Consider the following 13530-nt stretch of genomic DNA (forward strand, 5'->3'; position numbering starts at 1 on the left):
TCACTGATACCCCCATCCTCCACATATACAACCCGCATCACCTGATACCCCCATGCTCCCCATATACACCGCCCATCACTGATACCCCCATCCTCAACATATTCACCCCACATCACCTGATACCCCCATCCTCCACATATACACCGCCCATCACTGATACCCCCATCCTCCACATATACAACCCGCATCACCTGATACCCCCATCCTCAACATATTCACCCCAAATCACCTGATACCCCCATCATCAATATATACACCCCGCATCACCTGATACCCCCATGCTCCCCATATACACCGCCCATCACCTGAAAACCCCCATAGTTCAAATGTACACTTCACATCACCTGCTACCCCAATCCTTCAAATATACACACTTATCACCTGATACCCCCATCCTCCACAAATACACTCCACATGCCCTGATACCCCCATCCTCCACAAATACACTCCACATGCCCTGATACCCCCATCCTCCACATATACACCCCCCATCACCTGATACCCCCATCCTCCAAATATATACCCAGCACTTGACACCCCCACCTTCCACATTTAAACCCCCCCCATCATCTGATACCCCCATCATCCACATACACACCACCATATCATCTGATACCCCCATTCTTCACATGTAAACCCCCCATCACCTGATACCCTCATCCTCCACATATACCCCCCCCCCCCATCGCCTGATATTTCCATCCTCCACGTATACACCCCCCATGGTCTAATACCCCAATCTTCAACATATACACTCCCATCACCTGATACTCCACATATACATCTATTACCAGATACCCCGACCATCTACATTTACATCTCTATCCTCCACATATATACCCCCCATCACCAGATACCCCCACCCTCAACATATATACACCCATCACCTGATACCCCCCATCCTCCACATATATACCCCACATCACCTGATATACCCATTGTCCACATATACACCCATCACCTGATACCCCCTCCTCTCCATACCCCCCTCACCTTTTATCCCTACCCTCCACATATACACCCCTCCATCACCTGATACCCCCTTCTCTCCCTACACCCCCATCTGTCACCATACACCCCCCATCACCTCATACCCCGGCCTTTCAAATACCCTGCCCCAGCGCTTTATAGTTGTGTGCAATGTGCTGCATTGATATGTATTTGGCACGTGTTTAGTAAAACTCCCTGCATTCCTGTAATGTGAGAAATCAATTATATTTATTATTATTATTATTATTATTACACTGCATCACAAAAAAATGAATATTATACAATGAATCCAAATCTGAAGTCTGCCTAGGACGTTTAATTACACATATAGACGCGATTGGCTACATTCTCTCGTTCTGCAGTTACTATGTAATCTCTATATATGTATCTATTTCTACATAACTAACTTTTGCCTCATAGTTCCATGACGTTACAAAAACGTAGTTATATACAATGACACATAATTCACCACATAATTCACCCGAGTCATTGTCCAACACACACGTATACTACAGAAGTGTTTCAGCCATTTGTGTTTGTGGCACTCCGCTGTCTCCCATTGCAGGACCAGCAGTAGTCGCCCATCATGTTGGGGGTGCACCGGCCGTGATATCTTGTTTCCATAACAGAAATGTCCCGGTGGAACCTTTCCCCTTCATCACTCACATCACCCAAACTTTGTGGGAAGAAGTCCAGATGGGAATGTAAGAAATGAATTTTAGGTGACATTCGGCAGCCAAGTTGATGGTATGCTGTTAGCATGTTGTTAGCATGTTGTTCACGTGTTCAGCTCGCTGGTTGCCCAGAAAGTTTTGTCAAGCAGCAAGTTCAGTGAGTTGAGTTTGTCTCTGAATGTCATTACGCATCAAATTGTGGATTTGGGGACCAATAAAAATGTCTGCTTTCAGTTTAACATCTGGTATAACTTTTCTAAACTTGTCCTTCAGAGAACCCGAATTATCACGATCCATTGCAACAACAACGTTTCTCATTAATCCAAGTTTATTATGAAGTGGTGGAAGGTAAACTTTCTGTGGATCAATGAGTGATTTATTCTTCACGTTGTACTGGCCGGCAGTGTGTTCAGGTCTGGGTGGCCGTTCTTTCACTTTGTAATGGTTGCTGTCATCACGACTGGTCCACAGGCACAGAAAGCACAAATATTCTGTATTGCAGGCCAAGGAGTGCCACCACCTTCATATCACCACAAACGTTCCACTTGTGTTCTGAATAATTATTCAATATCACAATGACCTCCATGGATTTGTATGTCTCCTTCATTGCCTCGGCATTGGTTAGAGGAACAGAAGGGTTTCGTTACCTTTATGCACAAATACAGCTTTCAGACTTGCATTGCTCGAGTCTATGAACAATCTCCATTGCTCTGATATGAACCCAACTCCATCATCAGACCATTCACGTCTGTACAGAAGCAAATGTCGTCTTCCAGCTTGTAATAACCTGAGAACTTTGTGTGACAATCAGGAAAGTGTGAAGTCGTCGTTCCTTTTTGTAGCAAATTCCACTCCTTTAGTATGGGGGCTAACAGCTCAGACTTCAGACAGGTCCCTTACTAGATCATCTAAATCTGATTGGCTTATAAAATGTGGCTGACCCTCTTCAAATTGGGGTTCATACCATTCATTACCATGGACATCACCCTCGTGTTCCGCATCCGATATGTCACTGTCAGTGATAACAGATATAGGAGGGACTGGCACCGGATTCTGGCACTGGCAGCAGATATGAGGTGCCCGGCTTTTATCCTGAACCCCAATTTCACATCCAAATCCAATCACAATCTCACGCTCTTGGTTAGGTACTGTTGATCACATGGGGTATATTTGCCACAAATGTAGAACAAAATGTCCGGTTTATTAACACAGCTTGGCCTACTTATCTCTATCTCTAAACAGACTCATTATGGCCGAGCTGTACTATCCAATAAGATGGTTTCACACTATGGACAAGCCCTGGGTCCATCTCGCCTTATATACATTATATATATATTTCTGACATCAGCTCACTGACTTGCCCCGACAGCCACTGCTGGAACATACATGCCACCAGGGGGCGTAATTCAGGTGAGGTGGCAGCAGGCATAGTGGTAGCTGCAACTGTTATAATGTTCCCATGTAAAAATACATTACCCAATTACCGACCATTGGAACAGTTAATGCACATCTATAACCTAAAATCTGTACGTGATAGGCAAATTCTGAGTTCAGTATTGGAATCGGCGCACTCGATATCATGTAAATCACGTGTTATTCCCAGAAGCAGAATCGATTTGTGCAGTGTTGTTTTTGCTGTCTGCACCCTTCTAGGAAGATGTTTTCTGTCCTAGTGACCATGTCTTAGTGAAATAGATGAAGGCGGTAATTCTGCGCGGCGGTCCTGGCATCTAGCCTAGACGGGGGATTGGAGAAATTTCTGGAGGAAAAGTCCGTCGCGGGTTACTATCCCTGATGGGTATTGGGTCATCTCCTTATTATAGATGTGGGCCGAGATACAGGAGCTGGACTAGATGGGCCATTGGCTCTCTGTTCTGATCCGGTTATCAGTCTTATCAGGTTGGTGCTGATTGTTGGTGTCGGGTTATGGATCGGTTCTGTCATAGATTGCTGTAGAATGACTTTCACACGTATTGATATCTGTTCTGTGCTCACTACATAAAGGTTACAATGTCATTACATAGCAGCAGGTTGGGTTTACCTGACATCACATGACCCGTGTAATGCTCGGTATGCTGCGATAGGTTGGTGTGCAGGGTTCACCTCTCTATGGCCTATGTGTGCGCTAGGAGAGAGGACAGGACAGACATGGCACTCATTGTACTGGGATTGTCAGGGGGAACTTTGTATTGGCTGCTGTCTATAGCAACCAACCTGGGCTCCTGCTAATGGGAAAATGAGCTTGTATGGATGATCGGGGTCTGCACGCCTCCTGTGTATGGGAAATGTGTGGAGACATCTTATTTCTGCAAAGTAGCTCCAACACATGTACAGCGGAGGAGAATCAGAGGTAGGAAATGCACTCAGATGTCTTTATCAGAGCAGAAAAGATGCTGGTCAGAGCAACATTGCCCCCTGTTGGTCAGGGGAACATTGCCCCCTACTGGTTAGTGAAGCATTGCCCCCTGGTGGTCAGTGGAACATTGCCCCCTGGCGGTCAGTGGAACATTGCCCCCTACTGGTTAGTGAAGCATTGCCCCCTGGTGGTCAGTGGAACATTGCCCCCTGGCGGTCAGTGGATCAATGCCCCCTGGTGGTCAGAGGAACATTGCCCCCTGGCGGTCAGTGGAACATTGCACTCTGTTGGTCAGGGGAACATTGCCCCCTACTGGTTAGTGGATCATTGCCCCATGGCGGTCAGTGGAACATTGCACTCTGGTGGTCAGGGGAACATTGTTGTGACGGTCCCTCCCGTGACTGAGGTTAGAAGATCTGAGAGACTGGCTACACGTGAGATTATCTGACAGTCTCTTTGCTTTCTCTTGTTTCTGTGTTGTTGGTAATGACCTCACCCCTTGTATCAGCTGCAGCTGGTGGCCATTACTGCTCCTCCATTTAGTCTGGCCTCACACTCCATGCTATGCGGTTCTCTGCTTGGAGGTGGAGGAGTTGGTGTGTTGTCCTCTCCAGGGTTCCTGCTCCTCCATTTTCTATTGAAGATAAGTTTACTGCTCTTTGGATTTTGTTGTTCTCTTGTTGTTAGTAGGCCTCAGGGAGACGCTGGTTCGTTCATCTGGGGAGGAACCAGTAGTCTCATGCCAGTCACTATTCCTAGGGCTATACAGGGCTACTAGGGCCTAGGTTCCGGTGTATGAGTATTCCCACCATCAGGGGTTATTCATACTGATGGGAGTCAGGGCCAGATTTAGGGTGTCCGTAGGGTGTGGCCGTTTCCCTCTCCCTAGCCATTGAGGCCTAGTTCCTTATCTTCATCCCTCTATTTTCATTCAGGTGTTCCTCTTTCCTGCACACCCCCTGATGATTGTCTCCTGGAGGTCAGCAAATTCAAAGGGTCAGAACCCCATCTGATAATCACTGCGGTAGATTCGGGGAATATCCATTTCTTTAGTAATAGTTATATTAGTTATTCCTGGTATAGCGATAGATTTGTATTGGCTGCTTCATTTTTTTATTGTGTTTTTGTAGACTTCAATGCAGAACACCCAAAAATAAGTACAGCAAAAAAAGCAAAAACAGATCAAGGAAGATCATTCCCAGGGGCCGGAGTCATGGAATGCAATGGGGAAGCGTTATGTGTTCTGTGTAATGACCGCACCTTGACAACAACCACAAAAGTATTGCCAAACTTGGTGAAACTGAAAGAAAAGAGTTTCCTGGAGAGAAATTGGGGAAATATCATTCCCAGTATCTTAGTTTTTACAATTATCCTTCTAGAACAAATCATCTGACAGCTGGCAGTTTTCAGATTTCACTGTGCATAGCAAAACATGATAATAATATTGATGGGGGGTATTATAAAAACGGCCATGTTGTCCAATCATCAATGATAAGTACAGACCAGGGAGCGTGGGAACCCGCACTTCAATGGGATTCAAGGCCCATCGGAAGTTCGGGGAAATTTTTGTGGGAATGTCAGAAGCCTTCTCGCTCATCCCTAGTCAGCGGATCAGCACTGACTTACAAGGGCAGCCCGCTACTCCATGTGCTTGGATGGAAGCAGCGATACAAATATTCACGTAAGGCTAGCAGTATTGTGTGTTATGGTGACATCACGAGAGCTGCGCTGCCTGAAATAACACGAGGGATAAATATCCACAATGCTGTGATGGAGGCTTATTGTCACAAGACGTAGGAGCAGGAAAAGTGGTTTCACTAGTGATGGGGCAACTTCCATATTGGTGTGACTTCTACGTGACAATGTCCTCAAATATTTCACAGAAATGGAGAATGACATCACGGCTCTGAATCTTCCAGCACTTCTAGAGGAGGCTCCGTATAATTGTTACTTATGTATAATAATGTCCGGTGCTGAGCAGAGTCCGGGAGAGATTAGTAGCCGGCTTGGATGATATTCGGCCCTTTATGGAGGAAGAAGGGCCGGAATAAGCTCACCGATATGGCCGGGCTTACCAATGTTATTACAGATTCTACACTACAATGTACGGAACAACTACACGGTGCAGGGAAAACAGCAGAAAGAATGTTTTGTGATATGAAATCATCGGAGAGAAAACCGCGGGATTCTGCAAAGACCTTCAATGTGCGCTGCTGAAATATTTCCCAAATCTAAAAATTCATTTAGAAAATCCTACAAATTATCGGGGAATCCACAAGGAATTGTCCAGCATTGTGACGGATTTTTACAGTTGTGTAAGATGGAGACACCGGTGTGTGACACACGAGAGAAGATAGAAGATGACAAATGACAGAACACAAAGTGTGGAATTCTCTGCCAAGTAATAATAACGTCAGTATGAGCCAAGGTTAGACAAATATCAGCAGGCATACAAAAGGCAAAAACACAATAATTGTTCAAAAGCACGCCAAATACAATACAAAGCACGCTAATACTTTTACCTTTAATAAAAAGTTGTTTGTATCATTGGAAGCTCGGTTATTGTGTTTTCTTTTCAGACAAAAGATGGTAATGTATGAGTTGTTTGTTCAGCTTCAGTTTGGGCTCTCCGTCTCCAAAGGTTCACCATCACTGCCCTTTACCCCCCCCCCTCATCACCTGATACCCCCTCCTCTCCATGCACCCCCTCATCACCTGATACCCCCCCTTCTCCCCATACACCCCCCCACCCATCACCCAATGCCTCATTCTCTCCATGCACATATCCCACTGTCTCTTCCTTTTCCTTACACCACATCTGTCACTTTCCCCATACACACCCAGGTCTCACCTGATATTCCCCCATCACCCCCCAAGTATTATCTGCCCTCACCTGATAGGCATGGATCACTTTGCTCTGCTGCTTGTGTTCAATGAACTGGAGATACTTTGTTGAGTTTTCCACCCTGCAAGGTGACACAACATGCATGAGGCAGGTGCAGACATGGGGACACGCCCCGATATATCACATGACCTTTCAACACACATGAACTGACCTGCGACTGATGATGTTGATTGGATACAGGACGGGAATATGTTGGGTCACACTGGTCACATTCCCATTATTATTGCTGTCCAGGAAAGAAAATATCAGCAAGTCAAATTTATCATCCCCCAGTAACTCCCAAAATGCTAAACGGACCCCAAATGACTCCCAAAATGCTAAACGGACCCCAAATGACTCCCAAAATGCTAAACGGACCCCCAATGACTCCCAAAATGCTAACCTAAACCCCCAATGACTCCCTAAATGCTGAACATTCACCCAATGCTTCTGGAAATGCTGAACATTCACTCAATGGTTGTTCTCTAACATGTTGATCAAATGTCCATATAAAGGACTCACCTGGTGACTTGCACAGTGAGGGGGATCCGATCTGGCCAGGAGACATTGCTGATAATTCCAAACATGATGTGGATGTCGGCCTGTAAAGCAGAACCAGCTTTGAGTTATTTCCCCGCTGATATCCTCTGACCACCTTCCCCATTGTCCTTTCCTGGATATCTCCCCATATCTCCAGCAGTATTCTGTCCTTCCATGTTTCTCCCCTACATGCATCATGCTATACTTCCCCTATAGACCCCTATATACATCAGTGTATAATTCCCCCTATAGACCCCCATATGCATCAGACTATATTTCACCTAAAGACCCCCTATAGACATCACGCTATACTTCCCCTTTAGACTCCTATATACATCTGATGATAACCCCTATAGACCCCTATAGACATTGGGCTATACTTCCTCTAAAGACCCCTATATACATCAGATAATAACCCCCTATAGACATCGGGCTATACTTCCCCTATAGACCCCTATATACATCAGATGATAACCCCTATAGATATCGGGCTATACTTCCCCTATGGACCCCTATATACATCAGATGATAACCCCTTATAGACCCCTATATACATCAGATGATAACCCCTTATAGACCCCTATATACATCAGATGATAACCNCCCCTATATACATCAGATGATAACCCCTTATAGACCCCTATATACATCAGATGATAACCCCTTATAGACCCCTATATACATCAGATGATAACCCCCTATAGACCCCCATATACATCAGTCTATAATCTCCCCCCATTACACTCACCCAGGAGGCTCTTCTCATGATGGGGTGGCTGACATTACACACAAGGATTTTGCTCTCTGAATCTTCGCACAATATTGAGATTCTCCTGGATGCCTTCAGAGAAGAGAAGATTGCGATTATCCTCAGGAAGAACTGGCTGAGCCCCAATCATTCGGCCCCATTCATTACCTCTGTGATATTGACTTTGCGGTACGACAGCCCAGCTGCGTAGGGGGCTATTAGCTGGACCCCCTGGGCATTTTCCCCTTTGTTTTTAAGTTTCAGGAAGACAGAAAATGAGGCTCCTTCCTCTACGACCAGGTGTTCCGTCCTGCCACAAACAATGTGATTTATTCAGATGACCTGGAGAGAATGAATGGTGACCACACCTGAGAAGCTGCAACTCACCTGAGATCTAAGTGAAAGTCAGGCTCACAGCTTCCTCCGCTGCCACAGAGCTGGAAGGGAATCTACAGAGGGCAGAAGATAAGATTATGTGATTCACAGGTTATTTACCTGCACAACAAGCCAATCAGCAATGTATCTGCACCCTACCGATCTGCTGATATGTTGTAGGGAATCGGTCAAAGACTGACCTCGGAACATTTGACACCTCACAGGTCACAGCGAGAATCTGATTGTCAGTTCTGTGGTCGGGAACGTTGTTATTGGAAGAGCAGAATGGCTTGCCCCATAACTGTCCAAACAGCAAATGTGGGGAACCTGGAACACCCCATGACTAGGATATCACCCGGGGTGGCGGAATTATAGGGGAAATTCCTCTAGGTGTAATTATATTTAGTGCCACATCCTTTCTTGGTAAATCGCAAAACGTTTTGTATAGTTGTCTTGAGATTTTCAGTTTGGCATGAACAAGGGGGGGAGGGGAAAGGAGCGTTCAAGAAAAGAATGTACGAACATGTGTACTCAATGAAGGGTGCAAAACTAATTACCCCCAAAAGTTATCATGTGTGTACAAAACACAACTATGACCCCGTGGTCAGTCAATTCCTTGGACCCAACCCTAGAGGTGGAAATTCGATCAAACAATATTCTCCGGGCTTCAATGACACGGCCAGCTTCAAAGCATTCTTACCATAGCAATACACACCCAACACCATGGTATATGTTGCCTTCTCTCTTTCTTTCTTCCACTTGTCTATGCAGAATATTTTTGTAATATTTGAAAACTATTACTCTGAAATTGTATCAGTTTATGTATATGGAAATCATGGGTAGCTTGGTGAATAATGTTGGATACTATGTGTACTATTTTACTTTATTTCATTCTACAATGCCTTATCATTTCACTCCGTGTTTATTTTCACTCTATCGCTTTATATACAATGTTTTACTTTAGTTTTTCTATACATACAAAATTAGGATGTACGTGTGCCCATCTAGCTTGTCTTGTATGTTATATATGTTGTATGATGTATGTATGTTATATGTTGTATGATGTATGTTGTATGTATGTTATATCGCGGGATCGCGGTATCGGGTGAGTATGATTTTTTTAAATTATATTTAACATGTATTCGGTGTATAAGACGCACCCACTTTCCCCCCCCAGTTTTGGGGAAGAAAAAGTGCGTCTTATAGTCCGAAAAATACGGTATATCATGTATTAGGCGACAACTAAAAATATTTTAATGTGATGTTTCAAACAATTTGTTAATAATAAAATTGATGTTTTTAGTATATAGTCTTATGTTTGATTGTTCAATGCAAACTGAAAGTCCCCAAAAAACTATATAAAAACCTTTTGTGAATTATAGGGGGCACCAGATTCCCGGGGTATGGGTAGTGGACATGTGACCACGGTGTGCGATATTTGGATGACCCCAACACAACATCCTACAGCTCCCACATCACCGGAGACACAAATGCACCACTGTATAATGTGTACTTATGTACTTCCACCTGTATAATAAATGCAATGAGGGGAACTTATAGGAGCCACCTCCAGCCGGATACCTAAAATAACCCCATGGTGAGAAGCCCCTATAGCCTCCACCTACCTGAGTGCTGTCTGAGAGACTGCTGGCTGAAGAGAGAAGCCAAGGGGAGACATCTGGAACCTGAGCGGCCACAAGAGACACCCAGACAGGAGAGCTATCTTCCATAAAACAGTCCTGACAGAGAGACATCAATGAGGGTAAATAAAAGCCACCAGGAAAATACCCCACTAATCATTGGTGATGGTCAGGGGGGCAGAGATCACATGACCACATTGTCTTACCACAAGGGCGATACTGTGATTCCAGCACAGGCGCTCAGGCCCCCGGAGCACAACGTATTGCTTCATCTCCCGCCGATTGTTATTAAAGGACATCCGACTGACAGAACGCACAGAGTCCAGAATGACGGCGTACTGGAGAGAGACATTAAGGGGCCCTAAGAGAGAGAAGAAAAGGTTAAAAGGGGCCCTAGGAGGAAGAGAATAGGGATACGATTAGAACGTGTAGGACAGAAAAATGTTCAGGGGTCCTAAAAGCAGAAGAGGGAAAACATTTCTATTGGCCCTTAGAAAGGAAAAAAAAGTAATGGAGAGGGGTCTTACTATTTTATGGTTCTTAGGGAAAAGAAAAGAGGAGTAATGGGGTACTTCAAGTAGAGAAAGAGAGAAAAAGGAAATATAGGGGACCTTTGAGGAAAGAGAGAAAAGGAGAGTAATGGGGGTTCTCAGAGGAAAGAAAGAGAGAAAAGATTTACTAAACACTTTTTTTAGCTCTGTGTACACAAAGGAAAATGGCAGAGCTCAAGTCCAAACTCATAATAGCAATGTCACTGCCTTAAATGAGTCACAATGGCTGAGAATTGATATGATTGGGAAACAGCTGGGAAAAGCACCAGGACCTGATGGATTACATCCACGTGCCCTCAAAGAGCTGAGCTCGGTTATTTCAAAGCCATTATTTCTCATTTTTAGAGACTCTTTAGTCACTGGCAGGGTACCGATGGATTGGCGTAAGGCCAATGTGGTTCCTATTTTCAAAAAGGGAGCAAAGTCATTACCAGGTAACTACAGACCGGTTAGTTTAACGTCCATAGTTGGAAAGGTCTTAGAGAGTTTGATAAAGAACCACATAGAGGAGTTTCTGCTAGAAAATAATATTATAAGCGATAGTCAGCATGGCTTCAAGAAAGACAGAAGTTGTCAAACAAATTTACTCTCTTTTTATGAGGAAGTAAGTAAACAGGTAGACAGTGGAGTGGCAGTTGATATAGTGTACTTGGACTTTGCTAAAGCATTTGACACTGTACCCCACAGACGGGTAATATGCAAGTTAGGGGCAATAGGTTTAGAAAAGTCAATCTGTAAATGGATAGAGAACTGGCTTAAAGATCGCATCCAGAGAGTTGTAATTAATGATTCATACTCTGAATGGTGTAAGGGTATTAGTGGTGTACCCCAGGGTTCAGTGTTGGGACCTTTACTGTGTAACATCTTTATAAATGATATAGAGTTTGGGATTTCTGTGTTTGCAGATGACACCAAACTATGTAATGGAATTAAGTCCATACGGGATGTCTATAATCTACAAGCAGACCTGGATGTACTGTGTGATTGGGCAGCCAAGTGACAAATGACATTTAATATAGATAAATGTAAAGTTATGCACTTGGGGGTAACAACATGCATGCTTCATACTGTCTAGGGGGAATACATTTGGGGGGTCAGAAATGGAGACGGATCTGGGGGTTCTGGTAGATCATAGACTTAATAACAGCATGCAATGCCAAGCTGCAATATATAAAGCTAGTAAAGTACTTTAGTGTAATAAAAGAGGAATAGACTGCAGAGATGGAGACATAATCCTGTACAAAGCATTGTATTAAAAGAGTAATGGGGTCCTCAGAGGAAGGTGAGAAAACGGGGAGTCATGGGGTTCATATAATGGTGTAAATGGACTGTTTGTAGGAGCCCATACAGAATTACACAATATGGAGGAGATGTCTCTGCACCTGTGTATTGCTTTGTTAGGATTTCGGGGTCCACACACATCTGTAGGGTCACCTCAATGTCACACGTGGCACTCTCCACAGTAGGGATGGGGATCTCCGGTGGAATGGAGGTGACGGTCACACTGACATTTAGCAGAGGTTGTGATCTGGATAGGAATATTGAGAGTCATTAGTTCTATAATAATTATAAGAGATCATGTGACCAAGGAGCAGACCAATTACCTGCACAGGGTGACACTGCCCACTGCCCCAACAGCCACGTCCGTCAGCCCATCCCCCGTCATATCCAACCATCCGTCAACTGACAAACCAAAACCAGAAGTCCCGGCAGGGGCCGTCAGGCGCTATTAACAGAAAAGAAAGCTGAGAATGTCCAGAGGGGGACGCTCTGTCTTATACAGCACATTGGCATGACCTTACCTGGCTATAGGCAGCCTGTACCCCTCCGGCTTCCCCCCGGAATATATAGAGCGCTCCTCTCCCCTCGTACGGGGCCCCCACAGCCACATCGCTGAATCCATCTCCATTCACATCACCCAGACACGAGAGCGCTGCTCCAAACTGAGAGTGCAGGTGACCCAACTCACCATGGAGACTCACCTGGAACTGGAGGTGTCCCTGGAAGGAGAAGAGAGGTAAGAGACGGCATATAGGAAGGAAGGAGGGAGATGGAAGGAAGGACGGGGGGAGATGGAAGGAAGAACGGAGGGAGATGGAAGGAAGGACGGGGGGAGATGGAAGGAAGGACGGGGGGAGATGGAAGGAAGGATGGAGGGAGATGAAAGGACAGGGGGAGATGGAAGGATAAAGAAAGATGGAAGGAAGGATGGGAGGGGAGATGGGGGAGGGGGGAGATGGAAGGAAGAATAGAATGGACAGAGCAGGAAGGAGGTGGAGTCAGAAGTGACAGGTGTCACATGGTCTCACCTGAATATAACGATATACAGACACCTGTCCAGACCATCGGACATGATAGAAGTGAGGGGCTGCAATCAGCACCAAATCTGAAAATCCATCCTGGTCGGTGTCACAGACTTCGATCTCCGAACCAAAGTACGAGCCCACCTGAGATACAAGGATGGAGATAAATGTCACATGACCCCAGGTGTGTCACATGCAGTGTACAGAGTCCCTCCAGGGGGCGCTAGGGGATCCAAGTGTAAGTGACCCCAATGATGACTATGTAAGGGGTGACATTCTTCCCACTGGCCCCCCACTAATATACTGTGACCTGTGTGTATACCAATTATACAAGGGGGGCATACTCTGTCTGCAGTATTATAGGACGGTCTAATGTACGGTGCGCTCTCTCTCTGTCTGCAGTATTATAGGACGGTCTAATGTACGGTGCGCTCTCTCTCTGTCTGCAGTATTATAGGACGGTCTAATG

General features: G+C 45.1%; 1 protein-coding gene across 1 annotated transcript in view; it reads right to left on the bottom strand.

Annotated features, from left to right (window-relative positions):
• ITGAL (integrin subunit alpha L) overlaps positions 1 to 13530 on the bottom strand; it is a 28197-nt gene that overhangs the window by 4519 nt on the left and 10148 nt on the right. Inside the window, exons 9-20 of the mRNA XM_072417020.1 lie at positions 13068 to 13205; positions 12561 to 12758; positions 12363 to 12484; positions 12141 to 12286; positions 10414 to 10568; positions 10193 to 10306; positions 8580 to 8641; positions 8361 to 8502; positions 8193 to 8285; positions 7427 to 7506; positions 7077 to 7151; positions 6914 to 6986 (exon numbers count right to left, since the gene is read on the bottom strand). Of these exons, the coding sequence (XP_072273121.1) occupies positions 6914 to 6986; positions 7077 to 7151; positions 7427 to 7506; positions 8193 to 8285; positions 8361 to 8502; positions 8580 to 8641; positions 10193 to 10306; positions 10414 to 10568; positions 12141 to 12286; positions 12363 to 12484; positions 12561 to 12758; positions 13068 to 13205 (1398 nt within the window). The remainder of the gene's footprint in view (positions 1 to 6913; positions 6987 to 7076; positions 7152 to 7426; positions 7507 to 8192; positions 8286 to 8360; positions 8503 to 8579; positions 8642 to 10192; positions 10307 to 10413; positions 10569 to 12140; positions 12287 to 12362; positions 12485 to 12560; positions 12759 to 13067; positions 13206 to 13530) is intronic.

The sequence above is a fragment of the Pyxicephalus adspersus genome, chromosome 7 (assembly GCF_032062135.1).
Source record: "Pyxicephalus adspersus chromosome 7, UCB_Pads_2.0, whole genome shotgun sequence".
In the NCBI taxonomy this organism is placed as follows: domain Eukaryota; kingdom Metazoa; phylum Chordata; class Amphibia; order Anura; family Pyxicephalidae; genus Pyxicephalus; species Pyxicephalus adspersus.